This window comes from Nyctibius grandis, chromosome 8 (genome assembly GCF_013368605.1).
Source record: "Nyctibius grandis isolate bNycGra1 chromosome 8, bNycGra1.pri, whole genome shotgun sequence".
Classification (NCBI taxonomy): domain Eukaryota; kingdom Metazoa; phylum Chordata; class Aves; order Nyctibiiformes; family Nyctibiidae; genus Nyctibius; species Nyctibius grandis.
Genome location: NC_090665.1, coordinates 4,563,461 through 4,586,542, shown reverse-complemented (window position 1 = coordinate 4,586,542; position 23,082 = coordinate 4,563,461). Strand labels below are relative to the sequence as shown.

Genomic DNA, 23,082 nt, shown 5'->3' with positions numbered 1-23,082 from the left:
GTTTTCCAAGTAGCTACAATGACTTTAGCTGTGTGTAGGTCAGGTTTTCTTTCTCTCGCCCCTGGTTTATCTGTCTTTATACTGAGAACACCAAAGGACAGGGACCACGGCACTGTGAAATGCTGAATAGCAGAGTCATCTATGGGACTATGTCTGTGTTAGGTAATAAATATTTATGTCCAGGTCTGAAGGGAGATGCATTTCCTGATGACTATTTTCATGGAGGGAAGAGGACAGAGGAATCTCTGAGGTATGGCTTTTTGGGGGAGAAGTGTGGAGGAAAGGCAGAGAGCTACTTCCAGCACACGCGTCCATGGCGAGCAGCCCTACAACTCCCGAGGACAGGCTCAGCACCAGCAATCGCTTTTGGGGAGAAGGTCTCTGCAAGCACTGAAAGGGATAATCCACCCAATCAAGTCTTAGAGACCTGGATTTAATTTCCTGACCTGTCACTGGCCTTATTGGAGAATAAATACATGAATAAATTGCTCCGAGATGTCACACAACCCTGTTAGTGGGGGCCACAGATGATTTAACGGAATGACATTGATTTGCCAAAGATCCTGGTAATGTGAATTCATTGTCAGGATGTGGGAGGAAAAAACATGCTCTAAGACTTTTTTTTTTTTACTTTTTTTTTTTTTTTTTAAAATATTGCTTTCCTGGGAAGACTGGCACAATGCAACCATTGAAAGCGGTGACTCATTCCTCACCGATGACTGGATGCCACAATCACAGTTCAATTCTCAGATGTCCCTCAAGAGCACGTCTCCTGGACAGAATGATGTGAAAAGACAAAAATGGCCAATACCTGTACTGCCGACTTCTGCTTACTTTCAATGCCTGACATGCCAATCTCTCCCGAGATATTTAACAGTGGTTTAGCTCAATAAACAGACAAGAGCTCCTCATCCACAACTCTATATGCAAACCATATGTTGCAGTTCAGAACTCTGAAGATTATAATTAGAACTGTCCATTCAATTTAAACAAGGTCAAGAATGAAAACTATTTCAAATTCAATAAATAGGCCATTTGAAAATGTAGACGCTGTGGAGGACAAGCTTAACAACTTAATTGACAGGTAAAGCTTCATTTCTAATCCTCATTTTGATATCGTCTGTAGCCTCAGGAGTCAAAACACATCACTGCTCAGTCCTCAAAATATGCAGAGAAAATTAAAATGTCAGTTGAATGAAAAAAAGGAGAAGCATCTGTTTGATAGCTGTGTAAGCCTGTGATATGTAAACTGCTTTGGAGTCAAGCAGCCCTAATCAGAGTTTCAAGGCATTCTTCATTAAATATACACACAGAGACATACATACGTACATATATATATATATATATATATATATATATATATGAGTTTTAAGCAACTATTGGGGCCAGATAATTTGCAAGAAAATCAGGGTATAGAATTAAAGTAACGAACGTGATAATTTCATGGATGAACCTCAGACAACACCATGACGTTTTCACACAGCATGAAGAAATACTTTTCCCCATCTTTTCACACAGCAGATCTGTACATTTTTCTCCACTCAGTCTTTAAAACAAAAAAGAATTATCCATTTCTGAATCCTGAAGTAGTACACACAGCATCTCAGCAAAGTAAAGCCAAAAAGGAAGACTGATAGGGTTACCAGCCTCCACAGCGGGGTTATACTAATAGGTATTTTGGCAACTGTACGCACTTGATGACTCCAGTTCACATCGATGTGAAACCCACACAGATGGACGAAGACTCTCAGTGGAAAACTGGTGCCAGGATAAGTGAATGACCACATGCAATAACAAGGCAGTACAATCTGAGGAACAGACAAACGTGTAACTTAATGATCTTAAAAAAATGTTTATACACTGAAGAAAACAGCCTCATTAATTTTACTGTTTCCTGCAGAAAAGAAGTGAATGTACAGACTGTAAACAGTGAAGTTGGAAGAGGATGTTTTGCCTGTGCACCGCAGCAGTGTAGGCTGGAACACAATAATTAAAGTTTTATGTAATTTCTGCTTAGGAAAGAGGCTTTGTGATCTCTAGGATCAGCAGCTTCACCGCAATGCTCCTGCAAGTTTTTCTGACATGGGGCAGAATAGCAGAAGGAAAATTTGTTATGGGACTATCAATTTTTAAATATAGCTCCTCAGCACAATTCAGTTAGGCCATGCTGGGAGGCAGGACGGTGGCAAAGGAGGAAAGGATCTTTAAGAGGAGATGTACTTCATAAGCAACAGCATGATACAGCCCAAACTCCTTGCGCAGATTCAAATCTGAGACGTACTAAAGAGGTTTATATGTTGGGCCATCAGTATCTCCTCTCGGCAGGACATGAAAGTTTGAAAAAACAGTTATGGAATAAAAAGAGAGAAATGACTGATCTGATGAGAACATCTGGCTTTTGTTAGCAGCAATATTAAAACCCACTTGCTGAGCTCAGTAAGTGTCTTTACTACAGTAGGATGCATAGAGAAATGTCTTTTCCACACACGGTAGGTAAAATATGCAAAAGAAAATTATAATCATGCAAATACCTTCGTAATCTGATGGTTCCAGTTTATAGCACATATACTCTGCTGGTCGGAAACATGAATGCTGTTTGTGACAAATGTCTTTCTTGGGTTGGTAAAAAGCTTTAAGACATCACGTGGATAGACTCATCACACAAACTGACTGGAACACAAGCCCATCTTGGTAATAATTGGTTTGGGAGGAGCAATTGCCAGTCAGAACTGTATTGTTCAGCACGTGAAACACATGCAATGCTGGCACTGCGCTTGCTGTGACAAGACTGTGCAGGACCAGGAAAACAGGGAGGCAAAACACACCATTCAGCCACCAAGCTCCATCTCTCTGCCCATCTCACCTAGATGAGACCACAGCACAGTCCACTCCATTTCTGTAAAACCTGGCTCACTGACATTGCTCTACAGCCATTCCTTCACATGGCGCCTCCCAAGAAGCCTCCACGAGAGTCGATTCCCCACCAGAGCCATCACAACTCCAGGCCGATCTCCAACATAAATCATCAGCGAGCAAAAGACAGCACGTTACACAGATTTTCTTGCTCTGCTTCCTTATGACATATATCAGTCGTGACTCCGCAGAGGTTCATCCACAAGAAGAGAGAAGTGGCATTAACACATTCCAAACCTGTTCATACCAACTTCCAGAGCTGGATCCTAATGAACAATGTCACCAAGCACAGAAGATTCCTTCCCCCTCCCTCCTTTTTTTTTTTCCTCTTATTGAGATTAAAAATGACATCAAATTAATCACTTGATTGCTCCATTTTTGTTAGTTGTTTTTGAACTCCTTGGCTGACATTGAACCTCTATTGGGATAGTAACTGTTAACAAGGGTCTCAGGTGGGTCTTTCAAAAATCTGTATGCAACAATGGCAGGTTTATTTCAAGTTGATCTTCTAATAAATCCCAGTTAAAGCCCTCAGGTACTCACGTAATTAAAGTTTGAGTAATCCAATATGATGTTGATCAAACTACTGATCTTTTAATAACGAACTGCAGCCCTCCCAGCAGTTGCTATCTTGCTGACAATCACGTCTGGATCGCTTCCTTTGGGCTAGCGCTTTGAACAGAGAAGCTGACAGATTTCTGTTTGGTTTAGATTTTATCACAAATTGTTTTAAAGGTTTTTAAGGATATATCAGATGGCTCATAAAATCCATAGGCATTTCAATAAAAAAAATGGGATTTCTATTAGTTATCCCAGTGAAGACTGGTATTAAAAGTTTCTAAAGAGCAATATAAACACCACTCAGGAGTTGTACTTCTTCCTATCTCTGTATCTGCCGTGAGTCCTTGTTTACACAGCCTGTAGGCTACAGAAAAAGTGTAGTTACCCTGCACAATACTCTGCATTGAAAGGCAAATGTGCACATTTTTCCTCTCATAATTTCCATTTAAAGTATGAATTGAAGGTTTTTAAGCCTTACCTCTCTACACAAGAGTAATTCAGTTGCAATATTCATTTTTGATGTGCTCAAAATGAACACCAAGATGACTCGTGCTGTTTATAAGATGCTTCTGTTTTCTGGTAAATACCTTGCTACAAACAAGCTATAATTTCAGTATTCAAAAGTCTTGCTTCTGCATAAAATTACTACGAACTGTCATTTTGGAGACCATGACCAGAGCTCCAATTTCAGGCTTGCAAAGCTCTTCCTACACAATGATTCTTAAAAGTACGAGTGTATTTTCTTCTCTTGACAACGGCAATCATTGTATCTCTGTAATTGCGGAAAAGATTACCTAGCTTTTAATTCACATTAGTCAGCTGCAACAATACCATGCTGCTTTCCTTTCCTTTAAAATAAAGTAATTATTGTCAATCAGCCCAGTGGAATGTTAACATTCTCCATAACCTGCCTTTCAGAGGTAGTCATAAAGGCTAGAAACTAGCTAATATAAACTCATCAGAGCCCTAGAAACATCTGAAAACATATTTGTACTGCAGTCTATCATTTTTGTCATATTATTTCTAAATATTATATTTTGTCTGGACAATAATAGTCCTTTCATATACTTATATAGTGCTTTTCATCTAACTATTCAAAGCTCTTGCATTAATTAAACCACATTAAATCCCTGACTGGCATAGCAAATACTGTAATATTTCCAAACCATTGTCAAAAGCTGATCGATAAAGCTTTATGCATCAAGCAGTTTGAACAAAGAAAACTTTTCAGGCCAGTCTGTTTGCTCATGCCCAACTTTCTGCACAAACCCACAACTGCAAGAGCTGGAGACACAAGCAGAGAAACCATGAAGGGGGTGACTGTCATTCTCCCTGCACTTCATACAACCACTCCTTTCCAAAGATAATAGCAAGTTACTGTTCCCACTTAGTATTTCCTTCCAGCTGGCAGAGCCCACGTGAGGCTTTTCAGATCCCGGAGGAAGACGCGGGAGCAGGAAGCCTTGGGCAAGCAGCCCACGTGCCAAGGCTATAATCAGCTGTGACGCACGTGAGCTTTCAAGCGCCATATGGACAAGCAGACGCCGTAGAGATGGGACTCTTCGGTTGTTCTTACCTGGGAGGCCTGTGACATCTACAAACAATTTTTCCCTTTCAGTCCGTGTCAGATCAGTGATCAATAATTCATCTGACAACTGAAATGCAGAACGGGGTGCCAGTTTTCTGTGATTTATGAATAATACCACGCTTTTTAAAAAACACGCTGCTTTGAAACACAGCAGAAGATGTGCTGCAGGAGATGTATGACATGCCGATACGCCGTGCTACCCCCAAGCCTATGTAATCCTTACACAACCTGAAAATTAAAATGCCACTTGCTTGGTTTGTTTATGCAAAAGGCTGCTATTAAAATGCTGCAGTTGAATTAAATATTCAAAGAGAAAATCCTACACACCAAAAAAAAAAAAACCTCCATGAGAAAATGAGATTTTTCCTCCATGGAAAAAAGAGATTTACCAAGATTATCTTGAAATAATAATTGAATTCTTGAAATACAAGTGGTCCCAGTCTGTCCAGAGAGCCAAGGCTGCAAATGCAGGTCGGACTCCTTCAGCTGTTGCTTTGGAGCCTTGGATTAGGATATTGCTCTTGACACCAGGCATTTCTACCCAACTGGTCTGCATAGAAACTCTTGCTTAAAAAGGGACTGAAAACTGACTGTGCCTGTCCTCAGCTCCAATCCATAAAAATATGCATCCAGGATAAACGAGCTCACTCTTCAATGGCAATATTCACTTCGGAGCAAACTGTCACAACTGTTAGTTCATCTACCCTGAGGGATATCAGATGTGAGAAATTATGTGGTTTAGCTCACAGCCGTCTTAGTTCAGTGTGTAAGAGAGGAGCGGGGAGACTTTAGCAATAGTCAAGCATGAGTCGAGAAAAACCTAAACAAGAGCAATTAAAATTCAAACATAAATCAATTATCAGAGCATCAGATGCTCTTCTCAGCTAAGACTGCCACATAAGTGCTCAAAAAATAGGCTGGAAGTGTCTGTTCTGGTCCCAGTGATGTGTTTACCCTTCCCTGACTGAAGAGAAACAGGTCAGACCCAAAATGACTCTGATTTTGCCGAGTTTAGCATAGGATACATTTTAATAAGATTGAAAGGGTTCATAGAAACATAGAATCATTTTGGTTGGAAAGGACCTTTAAGATCATCAAGTCCAAACATTAACTTGACACTACCAAGTCCACCACTAAACCATGTCCCTAAGCACCACATCTGCTCGTCTTTTGAATCCCTCCAGGGATGGTGACTCAACCACTTCCCTGGGCAGCTTCTTCCACTGCTTGACAACCCTTCTGGTGAAGAAGTTTTTCCTGATATCCAGTTTAAGCCTTCCCTAGTGCAACCTGAGGCCGTTTCCTCTCATTCTATCATTCGTTACCTGGGAGAAGAGACCAACACCCACCTCACTACACCCTCCTTTCAGGTAGTTGTAGAGAGCAATAAGGTCTCCTCTCAGCCTCCTTTTCTCCAGACTAAACACCCGCAGGTCCCTCAGCTGCTCCTCATCAGACTTGTTCTCCAGACCCTTCACCAGCTTTGTTGCCCTTCTCTGGACTCACTCCAGCACCTCAAGGTCTTTCTTGTAGTGAGGGCCCAGAACTGAACGTGGGATCTGAGGGGCAGCCTCCCCACTGCAGGGTACATGGGGACGATCCCTGCCCCAGCCCTGCTGACCACACTAGTGCTGATACAAGCCAGCATGCTGTTGGCCTTCCCCAGCGTGCAATTGAGCAGATCAGGCTTGGAAGGATGCACAAAATGAGGGGCCTGACCAACCCAACCCACGGCATTCGCTACATGCTGCCAGCCTGAAATGAGCCCGCCAGAACTCGGCTCGGGTTCCTGCCCGCCTTGGGCTTGCCATTCACGAGCATTCAGGTAATTCAGTTAAAAAGTCTGATAACCTACAGTTAATGTTACCTTTACTATGAATCTGTTGTAATTTTTACTACTTATTTTGAGCACGTGTTTTGCTTTCGTACTACCACAAAGAGAAAAATGCAGAAGGAGGACACTATTTGTCTCGGAGGATGCAACAGCTACTCGCAGGTATCGATCCCAGCTGGCTCTGAATGCGGCACAGGGGCGCATAAGGAAGGTCAGACAAACGACCTCCAGCCTTCATTTCTTCTTAAGAGCCAGAGACAAATGCTTAAAAATGAAAAACAGGAATTTCCAAAAAAGAGTAGAAATAAAATTTATTTCTACTCAGGATTAAAAATAAAACTAAATTCCCAGGAAGGTTTACAAATACAGCTATGAATGTATTAGGATAGTTTCCGCCCAGCTCTTCTCTGCAGCCATGCACAAACATCACGCAGTTCTCCTGTCTAAATTCAGTAGTCTCCAGAAAACCACAGAAGTCTGACTGCATAATGCTAAATAGCGTTTAAAATGCACAATTATTCGTTAATCTTACTTAATATCTTTCCATTTATAAGAGGAGTAAGGGAACCCTTGATTTTTATCATCTAGGATCTGAAATTAAAAGCAGTAATTATGCTTTTTATTTTTGACTAAAGATACTGATTTGACAGTTAGGAGTAACCATAAATAAACAATATTTAAATGTAAAACCAGGTACTGCTTCTTGTTAAGTTCACTTCATATGATCAGACATCTACCAGTATTCTGGATGTACGAACTAATGGAGAAGAAAATATTTATCCTTCAGCCTCTGGCAGAGTGCTGCACAGCTTTTTATATTTTGAAACTTAAATACTCGGAGTTTTCTGACTCAGCTATAAGAACCCATGCTGGAGTCTCAGGGTACCTGAGAGCATCTAACAACAGGGTTGGAAATACCAAAATTAGGTTTTGTTCTCTTTTCTCTCATAACTCTTTTTGACTATTCTTTTTCTCTTCTGTCACGGTTTAAAGCTGGGCCAGCTATTAAACCCCTGGCAGACGCTCTCTGTTAACCCTCCCCCCCTCCATGAAGGGAAAGGGAAAAGGGAGAGAGACTTACGGGTTGGAAAGTTAAAACAGTTTTAATAAACTATAATAATGAAAAAGAGTATAATAATAATAATAGAAATAATCAAATATATACAAATATATACAAAACCAAGATCGAGCTCCCCCCAATGTCGGCCACGTCACCACCGGCACTGCAGGGCAGGTTCCGGGAAGGCCCAGGCTGGGCCCAGCGACGGTCGAGAGCTGGATTCAGGGATGCACGGATCGGGGGCAGCAGGAAAACAGACAGAGTCCTCCTTGGACACCGGCCACAGGCTCAAGCCGCAGAACCAGTCCAAAGAAGCAGAAGCAGCCCAAGCAGCCAGAGGCCCCCAAAACAGCAGGCCGAGACCCTCGTGATCCCCCCTGCTTTATACTGATAATGACATGTATGGGATGGAATACCTTCGTTGGTCAATTTTGGGTCACCTGCCCTGTCCGCTCCTCCCTGCAGGTGCAACCCCCCTTTGGCTCTTCACTCCAAGAGCCTTTCTGCATAACATCCCTACCGGTGCCTCAGTGATAACTACAAACTTTGAGCGTTATCAGTTCTGGAAGCAGACACTGTCTGCAAAACATGCAGTTAGTTTCAGAAAGTGCAGTTACTTAGAAGAGACTCAGCTGAACGTAAAAATCCCTGAAAGGAAAATTGGCCTGGTTTAGGCCAAACCAGGACATCTTCTTTTGTGAAATACTGTAAAAAAACACAATACATTAAAATATCTTAATTATCAAGATTGGTTATCCAGGGTCTGTTCAGGTCACAAAATGGAGTTGTCTGTTCCCCTGATTCTCTGAGGCAGGCATTAAGTGGGCACAGTGATTCAGTTACAAATAATTAGATAATTGTGATGCAATTCCTACAACTGGTTTTATTTCCGTATCACAAGACAAGGTCTTGAAATAGAGAAAGACGAATAAGGCTGGGCAGCTTCACCTCATCTAGGAGTGCCTTCACTCGATTGCTCCAAGATTTGAGTTCATGTGGAGTGGTACTTGTTGCATGTGTGATCAGAACTGGCACATTTTTCTTTTTGTAAAATGTAATTTATTTTCCTGATTCTCCTTCTATTGAAGTGTTCCTGAAAATAACTAACTCTGTGTCATGCCATGCCACAGTGTTATGAATCAAATGCAGCTTTCTGAGATAAGACAATGCAAAAGCATCCTGAATTCCCCCAATGGACTAATTTCTCTTCTTCTATTAAAAAAAAAAACCAAACAAACAACCCAAAACACTTCCTTGCCATTTCCCTAGAGGTGCATGGTATTAAGTCCTTCAGTTTTTTCACGGGACATAGTAGAAGCCTGGTGCCTTCATTTGTTGGGCAAGGAAAACAGTTCAAATGCAGAATTAAGTGTGTCTGGCAAAACCCACAGAATTTGACAAGAATAAGTTACAGCTGACACCTCAAACCTTGCAGACTAAATAAATGTTGAGGTCATTTTAACAAACACTTTCTTTCTCTTAGACAAATCCTTCAGTATTCCTTTTAACCAAGCTATTAAATCTTCTGTGGCAACAGTGTTTGGAGAGTTCCCATCCACCTCGGGATCAGGCTAAGGCAGTGACACCGGTGACTATCCCATTACTGGGGTAAACAGCGGTGGCCTTGCAAAGTCACACACTGCCTCCGGATATGGCTGCCCCCAAAGACCCTCTGGCAAAGGTCGGGAGCTCTGTCAGGGCTCCAAGGTTTGACTGAAACCCCTGGGGACAGGGCTGTGGTGATCACAATATTACTCCAATCAGTAAAAGAAAAGCTTCTTTTCATCAACAGCTGATCATAGGACTTCATTTGTCTCTAACTTCCTTCAGTTGCCTTGACAGATGAGAGCACAGCAATACAAATAAGAAATGACAGTTTACCAAAGGAGGTTAACATAAGGTCATGATCTTTTTTTATTTGACTTCTGGAGCTTATTCATGTGTGAAAATGCACTTTTGTAGCTGTAGCCTCAGCATCCCTTACAGATGTGGACCTGTGCCAATAATGGAGTTTTTAAATGTTTTTTATGTTTGGAAAATATCATTTTTGCTTTCTGTGATGTTTGACTAGAATTGTTTGCTTTAGTACAAAATATAAAATGAGAATACCCGAATGTCTCGTGGAGTATCACATCAGTGTTACCTCTGCTCAGCAAGTAAGGAGGTATTGCACCAAGGTAAAGCTGATCTGCACATACACACACACGTGTCCTCTCCCTTACTCAGACCAAGATAGAGCTTTCTGAGCAACTCCACCCACAGATACCAACCAGACTGCCCCAGAAACACCGAACGCTGCTACAGATGCATAGGGCACAGAATCAGCCTGACAGTCATATACTAACAAATGTCAAATATGAATTTGTCGTATTATTTGTGCAGTGATTTAAATCCAAACCCCTTCTCATCATTAATGTCCATCAGACACATGAAGAGAGGGAAGCATGAGCTTTATGTCAAAATCTGTAATGCCTACGTGACTATCTGCCAGAAAATATTTCTGTCAGATAAGAAAACTGAAGTTCTGTCCACGAACACTGGAGAGTAAAATCTGCAGTACAACATGTAGATAATTAGTTTTGAAAGGCTAATCAGTTCATCGCTCTGGCTGGCATTTCTATATAGATGCATGTGCCTTCACCTTACTACAACTTGCCTCTTGATGTAAGTATCCCTTAATGAAGTAAATTAAGACTTTACATTCCACATAACTCTGAATTATATACCCTGCCATAGGAGCCCCCAATTACTTAGCAAAGATCCTCACAGGCCTTGGAAGGAGTATGGAGGCCACAGTGTGGGGTATCCCAGGCTGTGCTGCTTGATCCCCTTCCCCCTGTGGCTCCAACCAGCTGCAGAACCACACAAGAAAGGGAAGGTTTAGTCAATGCTGATATCAATAACATATTTTAAGATTATCTCGCCTATTTTATGCTGTTGTCTTTGTTCATATTCATGGAGCCCTTTTGATTTGCATACACCTTTCACATCCTAGAAGACAGAGACACTGAGCATCCTCAGCTCATTCTAGCTGGGAAATTAGGCTTTTGGGCCTCCTAAAATTGCTCACAAAACCCCCAGCTATTATGGATCAAATCAGCAGTACACTTCATTAGGTTGGATCAGTGAATTTTTATTCACTTTCCCTTCCTTAGCTTTAAACAGTTACAAACAGCTAAAACTATGCCTTTTTTTAAAAAAAATACAGTTATTTCCTGATATCTCTCCTTTGTGTCAGAAGGATGCTCTATTTTGTCTCTGAAAAAGAAGATCAATCTTCGCACTAATAATGACTTACTGAATAAAATCTGTACTGCTTCCATGGTGCTTTTCTAACGATACACCTTATTTGTCCACTGGCTTACAAAAAAACCCTGTACACCAATTGATCATTTCAGTCACCAGTGAAATAAAACCAACCATGAAACAGACAATGGGAGCAGAACAATAGTACACATCTATTTAATGCTCGAGTTTAGACTAACATAAAGCACAATGATGCTATAAAGAAAGAATGTATCTATCCAGGACAACTACAAGGCTTATTCCTCCAAAAATGCTGGCTAACCTGAATGAGAAGCTGTTTTACTCTCATCTGCAAAATGACTCCTTTGAGCAACACAGAGGCAGCAATAAAACACCAGTTCAGTGTCACGTCCTGAAAGACCAGCACCTTCCAGCAGCACATACTGTTCTCTTTTCCCATATGGAGTAATCAACCACTAAGTTACCTATATTGTAAAATCTGATGGCTAGAATTTGGCTGAAGAAGCCATCTTGCAAGTCAGCATAGCCATATGTTCATCATCATCTCCACAGAAGTTCAGGTGTAATTAGTGTCACTGCTATGTTTACTTTGTTCTATGACTTGAGCATTTCCAGTTTACTGTACATTTACATTTTTGTCTGAAGATTTCAAAAATTGGCTTCAAAATGGCTACTGATATATTCTCCTATAAGTCCTGGTTAGATAGTATGTAGTAGAAGAACCAAATATCTTAAGCTGTTTGAGTTTTTAAAGAATGTCAAAATACTAGAATTTAAAGTATATTTTAAGAATAGCAGAACTGTGCAGAAGGAACACTAATTTAACTAACTTATTCACACAAATCTATTTTAATGGAAACAGGACTCTTGCATGCTAAGTAATTTAGGATTACAATCAGTAGGACCCCTGCTTTCAAAAACTTAAGGTTTTGAAAAACTTTTACACAGATCTGAAAGTGGTAATTAGTCATCAACATACAGACCTATACACTGGTTCATGGGCATATTACCAGCTAGTCCCCAAAAGAGGAAAGAGAAGATCGAGGCAAAGTAGCAGGAATCTGTGAATCGTGCAGAGTGTTTCTGCCTTGAGCTCTCAAAAGGCCAAAACGAAAGCACAGAGGACCATAATGAAAAACTTCAATCAAAACAAAATAATCATCTACAGCTTACGCTGGATATAAAACGATAGCCTGCTGTGGAAAATAATTCTACAATCTTCTAGCGAAAAAAGGAGTGCAGCCAAGGAAATTATAAAGTTAGGATAAAGAATATGACCACAGCTAAGAAATACATTGCTTTGTACAAACCTTAAGAAAGGAGTTGAAGGACAGTGGTAAAATGAAATCCTGGAAGAAATGAATTTGTGAGATACTATGCAACAGAAAAAGCCAAAGAAGATGGTTTCTTGTGAAAAGATGGTAATACAGTTCATGAAAACCTACCTAGCACCTTTCACCTTGAGATAATAAAAAAATGTCAACGATGTGCTTACTGGAGCAATGAAATGCAGTCGAGGGTTCAATCCAGGCACACAGCCAGTGCACACAAGATCATATGGCAGCAAACATTCATTACTGGTGCTAGAGGAGAGTTCAAGAAGAGGGAAGTGCTCTGGCCTGCAATATGGTACACCTTGGCTACTTTACACCTGATCTCCTCTATGTTTTGCATCTGATGATGCAAAAAACATAGTGACTGTAGGTCAACAGATCAGATGGGCTTGTTTACATGCACTGTGTGTTTACCGGTGCATCTTTAAGAAGTCTAACCATAACTTACTTTGTGTTCTAACATAAGCTTATGTGATGTTTTGGCTCTACACAAAGTCAAGCTTTTGCATAAGAACAAATTTTATCCTATAATGTACAAACTAGACTTATATTTCCCTTAGGAAGAAGGCAAATGGGTTTAAGTAGCATGTGGTTTTAAATCCTTTTTTATTCGGTTAATCTCTAGCTGTGGAATTGTGATTGAAATGCAAAAACGTATGTGTATTCTCTGATAAGAACCATTGTGTTTTAGAGACAGACAAAATGTTATCAAACACATACACTTTTTTCAGATTTTTAAATTGATGATGGAAATTCCATAATCAGAACATGGCACATCCAACCCAGGTTAAGTGATAACATTTTTTCAGAAAAAAAAAAAACAAACAAAAACCCCAATCCTTTGAAGTGTTCTTACAGTTACATCTTCATAATCCAGACACGAGAAGACCTACACTCCTGACAACTCTGAGTATACACTCTTCAGCTGGCTCCAGATAAAAGTTAACATTTCCTTTTCCTTTCCAATGTCTTCTCTAATGTCTTAATAGCAGTGAGACACAGTGCAAAACATTACCTCCACACGATTTTCCATCCTCCTCCAGTTTCTGGCCAGCTGGACATTTGCAGTGGTAGCTGCCAATGGTATTACAGCACTGGTCCTGACAGCCACCATTCTCAGTGGTGCACTCATTTACGTCTGTCGGAATAAAGTATATGGCAATCAGTAAAGAGTGGGTACTGACCACATTACCTGGTTATTTAAGGACAATCATGTGTGATTCTGATGTGACAAAGTGAGAAAGTTAATGCGATGTACAGCTAAGGACCCTGAAGGCAACCACAGGAGCAGCGACTCCCAGCTATGTTGCTGTGCCCCCCAACTCAACCAAGATGTGCGATGGTGGGATTTTTCCTCCCCCACTTCTGTGCAAGGTAAGCTACAGAGCCCATCCAGCTCCAGCTGCAGGCTACAGCAAACTTGCCAGCTTCCTACTTCTGTGCAACAAGATCAGGAACAATCTTTATACTGTCATTTCCACCAGCTCATTTGTGCATTAGGTTGCTTCTAGAAGTCATGGCAGAGATGAAAAAACCTCTGGAAGATGTAAATCAATTAAGGTCGGTCTTTCCTTCAGATATGTGTGCACTAATACGTACACACCTTATCCATTCCCCTGATCAAGTTTGTGCTTGCCTGCCCGACTGCAAATAGGAAAAGTTCGATCTTTACACATAAATGAAGAACATTAAAGAACCACAGAAATAAGTTAAGTAAATAGACTAGGTAATGGCAGAGAAAAATCAATAGTGAAGACATTTTCTTTTTAACCCATGTACTTATATATCCCGTATGAGAATTTCTGAAGAAATATGACAGAAATAATCAGGCCAGTAACGCTGCTCTGCTGAACAGGATCAGAGACAACAGATGGTATGGAAGTATTTCCAAACTAGAAAAATTGTCAAATGGGATAGTAAAGATAACACAACCAGCAGGTACTTGCTGCATTGATTTCATGTATTCATGAAATTTCTTGCTAATTAGATATTAGGAAGAAATTCTTTCCTGTGAGGGTGGTGAGACACTGGCCCAGGCTGCCCAGAGAAGCTGTGGCTGCCCCCTCCCTGGCAGTGTTCAAAGGCCAGGTCGGATGGGGCTTGGAGCAACCTGGTCTAGTGGAAGATGTCCCTGCCCGTGGCAGGGGGTTGGAACTAGATGAGCTTTAAGGTCCCTTCCAACCCAAACCATTCTATGGGTCTATAATATTCTGGACAGCATCCTTGTGCAATGCTTTCTTGCTTGCTTTGCTCTCTCTGAAGCGTTAATGTCACACAGACACACGCTTCATGCAGTGCAGGGGTAAGTAGGGACAGCAACAAACCTGCGTAACAAAAACAAGCTATGGGTATCTTTTACTTAATTTATTGACAAATGTCTTTAAGTGGCTTGTTGGCAGAGCAGACCTCCTCAGCATGCTGTTATGGAGATAGCCAGGGCTAAGGGGACACCCCACATTCTCAAAACCTGGTGTGAGGACGCAGGTGACAGATCTCACATCCACAAGGCCTTTGGCACTGTTAGAGATCAGACATTACATTCAGGCTAGAGAGCAAGAGAAGCAGGAGGAGGAAGACTAAGGAATAAAAGATGAGCATCATGACTGTAAAAAAATCACAGGCAGTTACTTCAAATTAGCGGCACTCCGCCTCCAGTGGGGAAAGGCGGCTTTTTAAAAAACTTCTCATTAGACTCTGGTAGAAAGAAATACAAAGTGATGTAAAGACAAATCAAAAAAAAGAGAGAATTTCACATCCATGCAAGAAAGATGAGCGCCTTTCAACCGCAACACTTAGCTGTTAATGTCTAAGATTTACCAAAGTTTGTTAGTTCTTCGATAAGTTTGAGCTTAACTTTACTAGCTCGTTTCCGATCCTAGCTAAAAAACAGAGGTTAAAAGAAATTTTGGGGACGTTTCAGACTATTAAAAAGCACAAAAGCGTATCATAAACACCAACATCTACTGAAGTGCAGCTGAAGAGGCACAAACTCACTAAACCCATCTAATTTCTCTACAGCTCTAAATTCAGTGTAATTGCTGACACAACAAAACTTTCTTTGTCCTCAGTGATACTGAAAACCACTGGCAAGCTAGATATAAAAAAAATAATATTCAGTTATAGCAGAGCTACACAACAAAGCAAATCCTAACTCACATGAAGTCAGCAAGGCTCTTCTTGATTTCACGTGATCACAATTTATACAGAAACTTCTCAGAAGAAAAACACTCCCCTCTGCCCAAAAACAAATCGTACCAAAATAAGACATTCGTCTGTTCCCTTCTCCTCAGCAAGAGACAGGGAGAACATATGACAAGCGACAGATTTTAGACGTATCACTCAAAGCACTGAAGAAGGCACACTAGTGCTGAGCATCGTGCAGAAGATTGACAAAACAGGCACGTGCCAAATGATTTACTCCCTCTAACTAGCAGATATCTTGATGTGCCTTGTGGTAATAAACAGTAATGAGCCACATAATAACCCTGCTCCACAGCTTCGACTTTTATTTATACCAACAGTATTGAAAACTAATAAAATCTCTAGCTGTTTTTATTTTTTTTAAACAAAATAAGGGGAAGAACTACTTTATTCTTTTACACTGTGTTTTGTACCTACAATCCTACATGGCTTCCTAGCATAAAATATTGACTAAGTGATGTCACCTACTATATACAGCCCAATTTATTAACACCAACGTCTAGATTTTAAACCAAAACACTAGAAGAAAACCTTTTCCAGCTGAGGAGCTAATCATTATCCTCTTGATTTCAGTAGGGTATAATACATTCGGAAGTGTACAGTGCTATTGCATACTAATCACGGAATCACAGAGTGGCTGGGGTTGGCAGGGACCTCTGGAGATCATCTAGTCCAACCCCCTGTCAAAGCAGGTTCCCCAATATATAGAATGCTTTTCCTTTTGATTGCAGTGAGTTTCTATTAGCAATCAGAAATCTTTTTCTTTCTCGTTCAGCATAAAACGTTGTGGTCCAGTTATAAGTTTTTGCCCCCGAAAAAGTATTGATGCTGTATGACTGATAACTTCATCTTCTTCCAACTCTCTATCATCTTAATGCTCTATCCAGGATTTCCTTGTCCCTGCCTTAATACTTGTTTTCATCCTTTGATTAAGTGTTTTCATCCATTTATTTGCTGCTTCTTACACCAGAAATCCACTGCTTTTTCTATTATGTGCAGAAAACCTGACTTTTCATCCACACGTCTCTTTAAAACAAATACCTCATTTAAAGCTGATCAGCATAAATCATAATTATAGGTTATTTTAAGACACCAAAATAAGCTTTTTTGATACAGCTTTATCGCTATTACATAGCGCTCACATTTGAGGGCATACCTGCACTAGGTATTAGGTGTAAACTGCAATAGTTTTAACCTTAGTGTTATAACAATTTGCTCTCTAAGCATCTGCATCCTTCGCTGTATTGTCTCCTGCACCAGACCTTCTCCATTGCCTGTGCCCTGCCAAGTTGTTTTGTACAACCCAGTAAGAAAGGTCAGAAGTTGCCTCAGTCCAAGCAGCACAAAAATAAATGATCTGAATGTGAAGTAATAAAGACTGTGTTTTACATTTGTAACAAGACCGTCCATGTAGCTCTTACAAGCTACAATCAGCTGTTCTATAGTCCTAAAACACAGAGTAGTCAGAATTTCAAAATCCGATTACAGATTTCCCACCGTAAAAAAAAAGAGGAAAAAAACAAGCCAGGACAAACCCAATTCTGTCAAATGATACATTTCTGTCTGCTTTCCATATTCAATGTCATTCAAGGTTGCAAATATATTTGCCTTTTGAATAGCAAGAAAAATGACAGAAAATTTCTGACATGTAACAAGTCTGCCAGGGCAGGTCTGACAAAAGTTCAGTGTTACCAGGACTATCAATCCATCTGCAATGATGTGCTGTAGGCACTTCAAAAAAACAAATGGGATGTTTGCTGCTGCAATGCTTCACGTTTATTTATAGAGCCGATGCTGCAACACAAAACCATTATCCATGGGACACACTCTGTGTGAGCTTTCAATCCTGCCACGTGAAGTCTTAAGGCAAAAAAAAAAAATTGAAAAAACCCTTCAACTAGATTAATTTCATATTAACTTCATATATGATCTGTCTACCATACACATGAAAAAAAAAATCCAGAGAATATTTTAAATCCACTAGTAGTCAAAAATGTGGATTGCAGACATGTGCCTATGTCCCGCACTCCCTGCACATGTGGTATTACAGAAGTGCAGTGTGTAAAAAGGTATTCTTTTATCTAAAAATCTTGTCAGATATTTGATATGTAGGGAAGCATGCCTTTTTTCATGAAATGGATCACCTTGCCAATTAAACATGCCTAGGAGCTATAGGCTAAATGAAGAAGGACTGATTCCAATCCCTTTACTTCTGTATTCTTGTTCAATGTTGCTCACTCCCTGTCTGAAAATATCACACTGCAGAGCAAGTCAGACACATCCTGGCTCCAGGGAAAACAGCCCTTCACCAAGTTTTTATGCAAGTCCAGGTGATTTTGGATTTCCTACAAATACATGAAAATTTTATATAAAAGCAGACACTGGACCAACTGTTTTTCATTGCTAATTCCAATTTTAATTCTAACAGAAGTGACCTGCACTGTTACTAGCTCTCAAATGTAGTGAGCAGATGAAGGAAAAAAAAAAAAAAACAAAAAAATCAGTCTTCTGCTGAAAAGCAGAAATATATTAGGGCAGAAGTCTCCCCTCCACTGAGCTGTTGGTGAGGGCTGCAGCTCTGCAGCTCCTCCGTGGAGCTGAATTCAGCATCTTTAAAAACCAGCAAGGGATTAAGCGTGCCCTGCCCGCGCGGCCGGCCAGCCTGGCTGAAGGAGGAAGCATCCGCAGCGAGCAGGAACGACCCTGCAAAGAGAGGCCGTTGTTCTGCAGCAGGAAAACAATGGACTGAATCCCCACATTTAATTTTGGCACCAATTTGTATGTTTAGATCTATGGGACTCACCAGCTAACCCACTGCCTTCAGGTTAAAGTATTTTTAGTATATTTTACCTGTATAACAAGTTTATGCAATAGGTATTAATATAAAAATTCATTTTTAAAATACCAAAGAGAATCTCATAACTGCAGCCCACTATTTAAAACCTATTTCCCAAGGTTTCTATATTTATCAGCTGTAACAAGCAACAACTTTATTTATTTAATGCAAGCACATGCAAACTTGCCATTTGAGCAGCCAGCCTTTGGGGCTAACCCGTGCTCTGACCCGTGAGCCGCTGACTCCAGTGTGTGTCAGAGCTCGCTGGACTTGTAATAAATCACTGAAGTGGAATAAAATCTGTAAAATCACTCACATTGTTACTGCAATACCACATGAACAAAGCCCACCATCACAGTGAGGGGAGGTTATTTTGATTAGTTTAAAAGTGTTAGGCTAACACGCCGTACTTCAATTAGGGGTCACAGTAACGAGAACATATTTATTTAGGAGGAAGACAGCACTTCACTAATAAAACTTCTTCCTAGTTAGGATTTTTTCCTGAAGAGTATGATGAAGATGGTCTGATTTCAAAGATATTTAACATTTAGATTCTTATCTAACACAGAGGTTTGATTACTCTCTAACAGGCACTGGCAGCTTATATTGACTTCAACAGCAATTTAGAGATGTAAATTCCTAACTCAGAAAACATCACTCGAATACTTTCAGGTACACAACCCTCATAATGGTTAGAATCAAAGCCTAAATACAGTTTACAATGTGCCACTTATATTAAGGTACACATATAGGTGCATTTATGTGAGTGCCTGGTACACGAACAAAGGAGTATATATGCAACTGTATTACAATTTGCTTTTATACGGAGGTGTCATAGGCAAGTGCCTGTAAATTATAATGCACACTTGACAACTTCTCATTTATAGATCTAAATAATTTGATTCAATTTTTAAAAAGTGCTGAAGATCCAGCGAGTAGGTAGTTCCTTAACTTACTTACGGGTTTAGACAGTTTTTTAAAATTATGGCCCAGATGGTCTGCAACCAAAACCATATGTCTGAAAAAATCCTGAAACCTGAGAAAGTTAATTTGAACTTTAAAGGCCACTCACTGCTGTGACGCAACGTAGCTCACACGAATGCATACGCACAGACATCACAGCAACGTTATAGGTAAATATAACGTAATGAGCAAATACACTGGACAGGCTGGCGAGCACAGTGCTCACACCCCAGAGCCTGCACTTGTCTTTTTCTTTGTTCTGTGCCAGAGCGTTGTAACAGTCATCTTTGAACAGTAATTGTCTCCAAAACATAAATTACATCCACCACTTTCAGCGCTAACCATAAATTATCTGCCTGAATAGAAAACAAAGCTGCTCATTCGGATAGCCAAGCGCAGTCTTACACGTGTATTGATTAAGCACTCTTAATGCTTTATTAGGTTTTCTTCCTCCACAAAGTCAATAACAGGATGAATATTTCTTCTTGTGCTGTTATGAAGTATCGTAAATCTAAGCTGTTATTAACAAGCGCCTGATTAGTGGAGAAAAAAGTATTTGAGAGTTTGGCACAGACTCTTCGTGCGTGAACTCCCAGAAAACACCCGTCATTGCCACTGTCTCCACTGGCAGCCATAGTACTTGTGCTTTAACGAGTTATCACCTCCTCTTTTTCATTTTTTTTCCTTTTTGAAAAAGAAATTACTGCTGCACTCATTCCTCTTCATCCCTGTGTCACAGTCATACACGCAGAGATCGTCAGTCACGTATCGAATGTGTGCCTGGTTCCCTGGGATGTGGGTCTCTGCCAGGGTTTGTTTTCTTTTGTTACCAGGCCACTAAAAAATTCCATTTCATGAAACTTAAATGGAAAACCAAAATCAAACAAAGCCCCTTGTTAAACATACTTTGCTAGTATTAATTTTTCCTTATTAAAATCACCATCTGAAAAAAAAAAAACAGATTCATCCATCATTTGCACTTCCTCACATTAAGAATAACTCCTTGCAAGTCAGAATAAAATTCTGCAGAGGAGAAAAACAGGCTCAGAGTTTAAATAAGTGAAACAAGGAGCTCTTAAAACCCCAGCTACTGGCAAGCACTGCTGTGTTAGACTAGACCTGTAGGTCATCTCGTGCAACAGCAGAGAACGCTCAGTGCCCTGCTGCAGGGACAGAGATGGCCTGTTCCACCCCGAGCTCTCCTCCTCCTGCTCTCTGCTAACTAAAGACCAGACTCATTTCTCAAAATTGGCATTTAAAAGTCCTTTTAAAGTCTCTATCACTGGTTATAGCAGTCCTCTGTAACCATATACACAGCTGCTCTTTTTTTTTTTTTTCTTCTTTTCATTCCTAATGTCCTGAGCATCAATGAAATTTTGCAACAGAGTTCCAAAACCAAATTGTTATGTGAAAAAAAATACCAGCTTTAATTTTTTTTTTAATACCTCTCTAAAATTCTCTGTCAAGCAGGAACAACTATTTCCTAAAAGTAAAATGTGGGACCTAAACCATGCACAAAGTTTTCCTTTCTGCACCAACTAGAATAACTGAAATGAGAGGCAGTACAATGAAATCCTGTAATAGTACTCATTTTTAAAATACATTTTCCCAGACAAGGTACAAATAATGCAACTAAACAGCCCGGACCGAATTAAGCAACAACAGACTAACAGATGCTAATTGGCAATGATTGGAGATGATTGTGGAGTACGGCTGGAACTATGATTACAAACAGAGCTTACGCATCCAGCCCAAACCTCAAGTACCGTTGCTGCAATTAAAGACATTTTATCGAATTAGACAAGTGTTTGCCTTTGCCTGCTATGATGGTTATGAGCACAACATAAAAGAAAGCATCCTTTGCTGTACTGCAGCTTCCCTTACATCAGAGCTCTGCCGAGATGGATTTCTTTCTGCTTCGACTTTCTATGCCACAAAATGGAGCCTTTTTAGAAAGAATTCAGGACTCTCCAATGACATCCTTAAAAGTTCTTGCTTTTGTCTAAAAGTGCTTTTGCCCTAGAAATGCGTTCCCTTTGTGGTATGTCTAACTTCCAGTACCAACGAGTGCTGGTTATGCGCACACAAACAAGATAAGACACTGAACTTCGAAAGTTTGATTTCACAATATAACCCATTACGTATTTTGCAGGCAGGTAAACATTCTTTAAAGACCGTTTCCAAAGCAGTGATTATTAGCAAGACTTCAGGACTCCTAGTAACTGGATTTCTTTCACGCTTTGAGTGCTCAATCCCAAGCATGAATTGCAAGCGCAAGCCAGGCGGTCGGCTCCACCTGAGCCAAGTCCTGGTGCCTAAAGGGAATTTCACAAAGTGCACCTTGAACCCGAGGCAGGCTTGCAGCTTGCTGCCTTCTGCTTTCCTGGGTAAGAAAATCAGTAGAAGGTATCAGCCACTTGGTCACAAACCAAGGCTGGCTCTTTCCCAGTATTCTCTATTATTTCCAACAAGATGTCCAACTTCCCTCTCCTGCTCCCGTATCTCAAGAAAATTTATATGCAGAACTTCCACCTTTCCTCCAGCTTCTCATGATCTCCTATAAATCAGGTCATCAGAATTAAATTGAAAAGGATATAGAAAGAACAGGTATGCTAGGTCACTTCTAAAAGCTTAGCATTTATGGTCATTAAGTTTTATAAATCTCCATAAGAACTAGTTGCTTCCATATTTAAAAAAAAAAAAATAAAAAAAAAATCAAGGCTATGCAGAATTACAGAGGTCTCGGGCCACGACAGCCAGTACAGACATGTAAATAACCTGACAGTACCCCTGGGTTAGCTAGTGCCAACACCGTCAGGACCAAAACACAAGCTCAGAGATGTACAGCACTGGCATCACAAGAGCACAGCAAGGAATTGAAGGCGGCAGCTCGTGCATTCTGCTCAACCTGTATTTTGAAGAGGTTTAAGATGTCACCTCCTATGAAGAGCACTGCAATAGTCCAACACATAAATAACAAAAGCAGAGATAAAGACACAGCTGTATGTTGTTGATGCCTTTCAGGCTCACCAAGATAAAAGGTGAATGAACAATTTCAAACAGAAATAAATATGTTTGCTCCAGGTAAAACCTGTAAGGATGGGTCAGATCCTACCAGTTCAGTGGTGGCATACTTTGGTACCCATGTGCAACGTGGGATGTTTAAAAGCTCTGCTATACTATTACCTGAAAATCTATATGTAGCAGCTGTTTGAGTTTGCGACAGCGGGAGTCTGAGCAGGGCGAGCTCCAGCCAGCGGGACAGGGGAACAGGGAACTGGGCATGACAAGAATGGCTTACATGGAAATTGGCTTCCAAACATTCATGTAAAGAAAACTCAAATCACGGTTTTAGCTTCTGATTGCAGAAAAGACGTCAAAGAAAAGTACTATTGTAAGTGTAGAAAAAAGCAGACTTTTATTCTAGCTTTGTCTCTTTGTCTTTATTCTGTACTCAGAATAAGAACAGATAAATCTAACCAAGCGTACGGCTCCTTTTCTCCAAGCCTGTAAAATAAATGTCTC

The 23,082-nt window shown here is 40.4% G+C and overlaps 1 protein-coding gene across 1 annotated transcript in view; it reads right to left on the bottom strand.

Moving 5' to 3' along the window:
* LOC137666454 (multiple epidermal growth factor-like domains protein 6) overlaps positions 1 to 23,082 on the bottom strand; it is a 199,483-nt gene that overhangs the window by 73,420 nt on the left and 102,981 nt on the right. Inside the window, exon 5 of the mRNA XM_068406464.1 lies at positions 13,573 to 13,695. Within this exon, the coding sequence (XP_068262565.1) occupies positions 13,573 to 13,695 (123 nt within the window). The remainder of the gene's footprint in view (positions 1 to 13,572; positions 13,696 to 23,082) is intronic.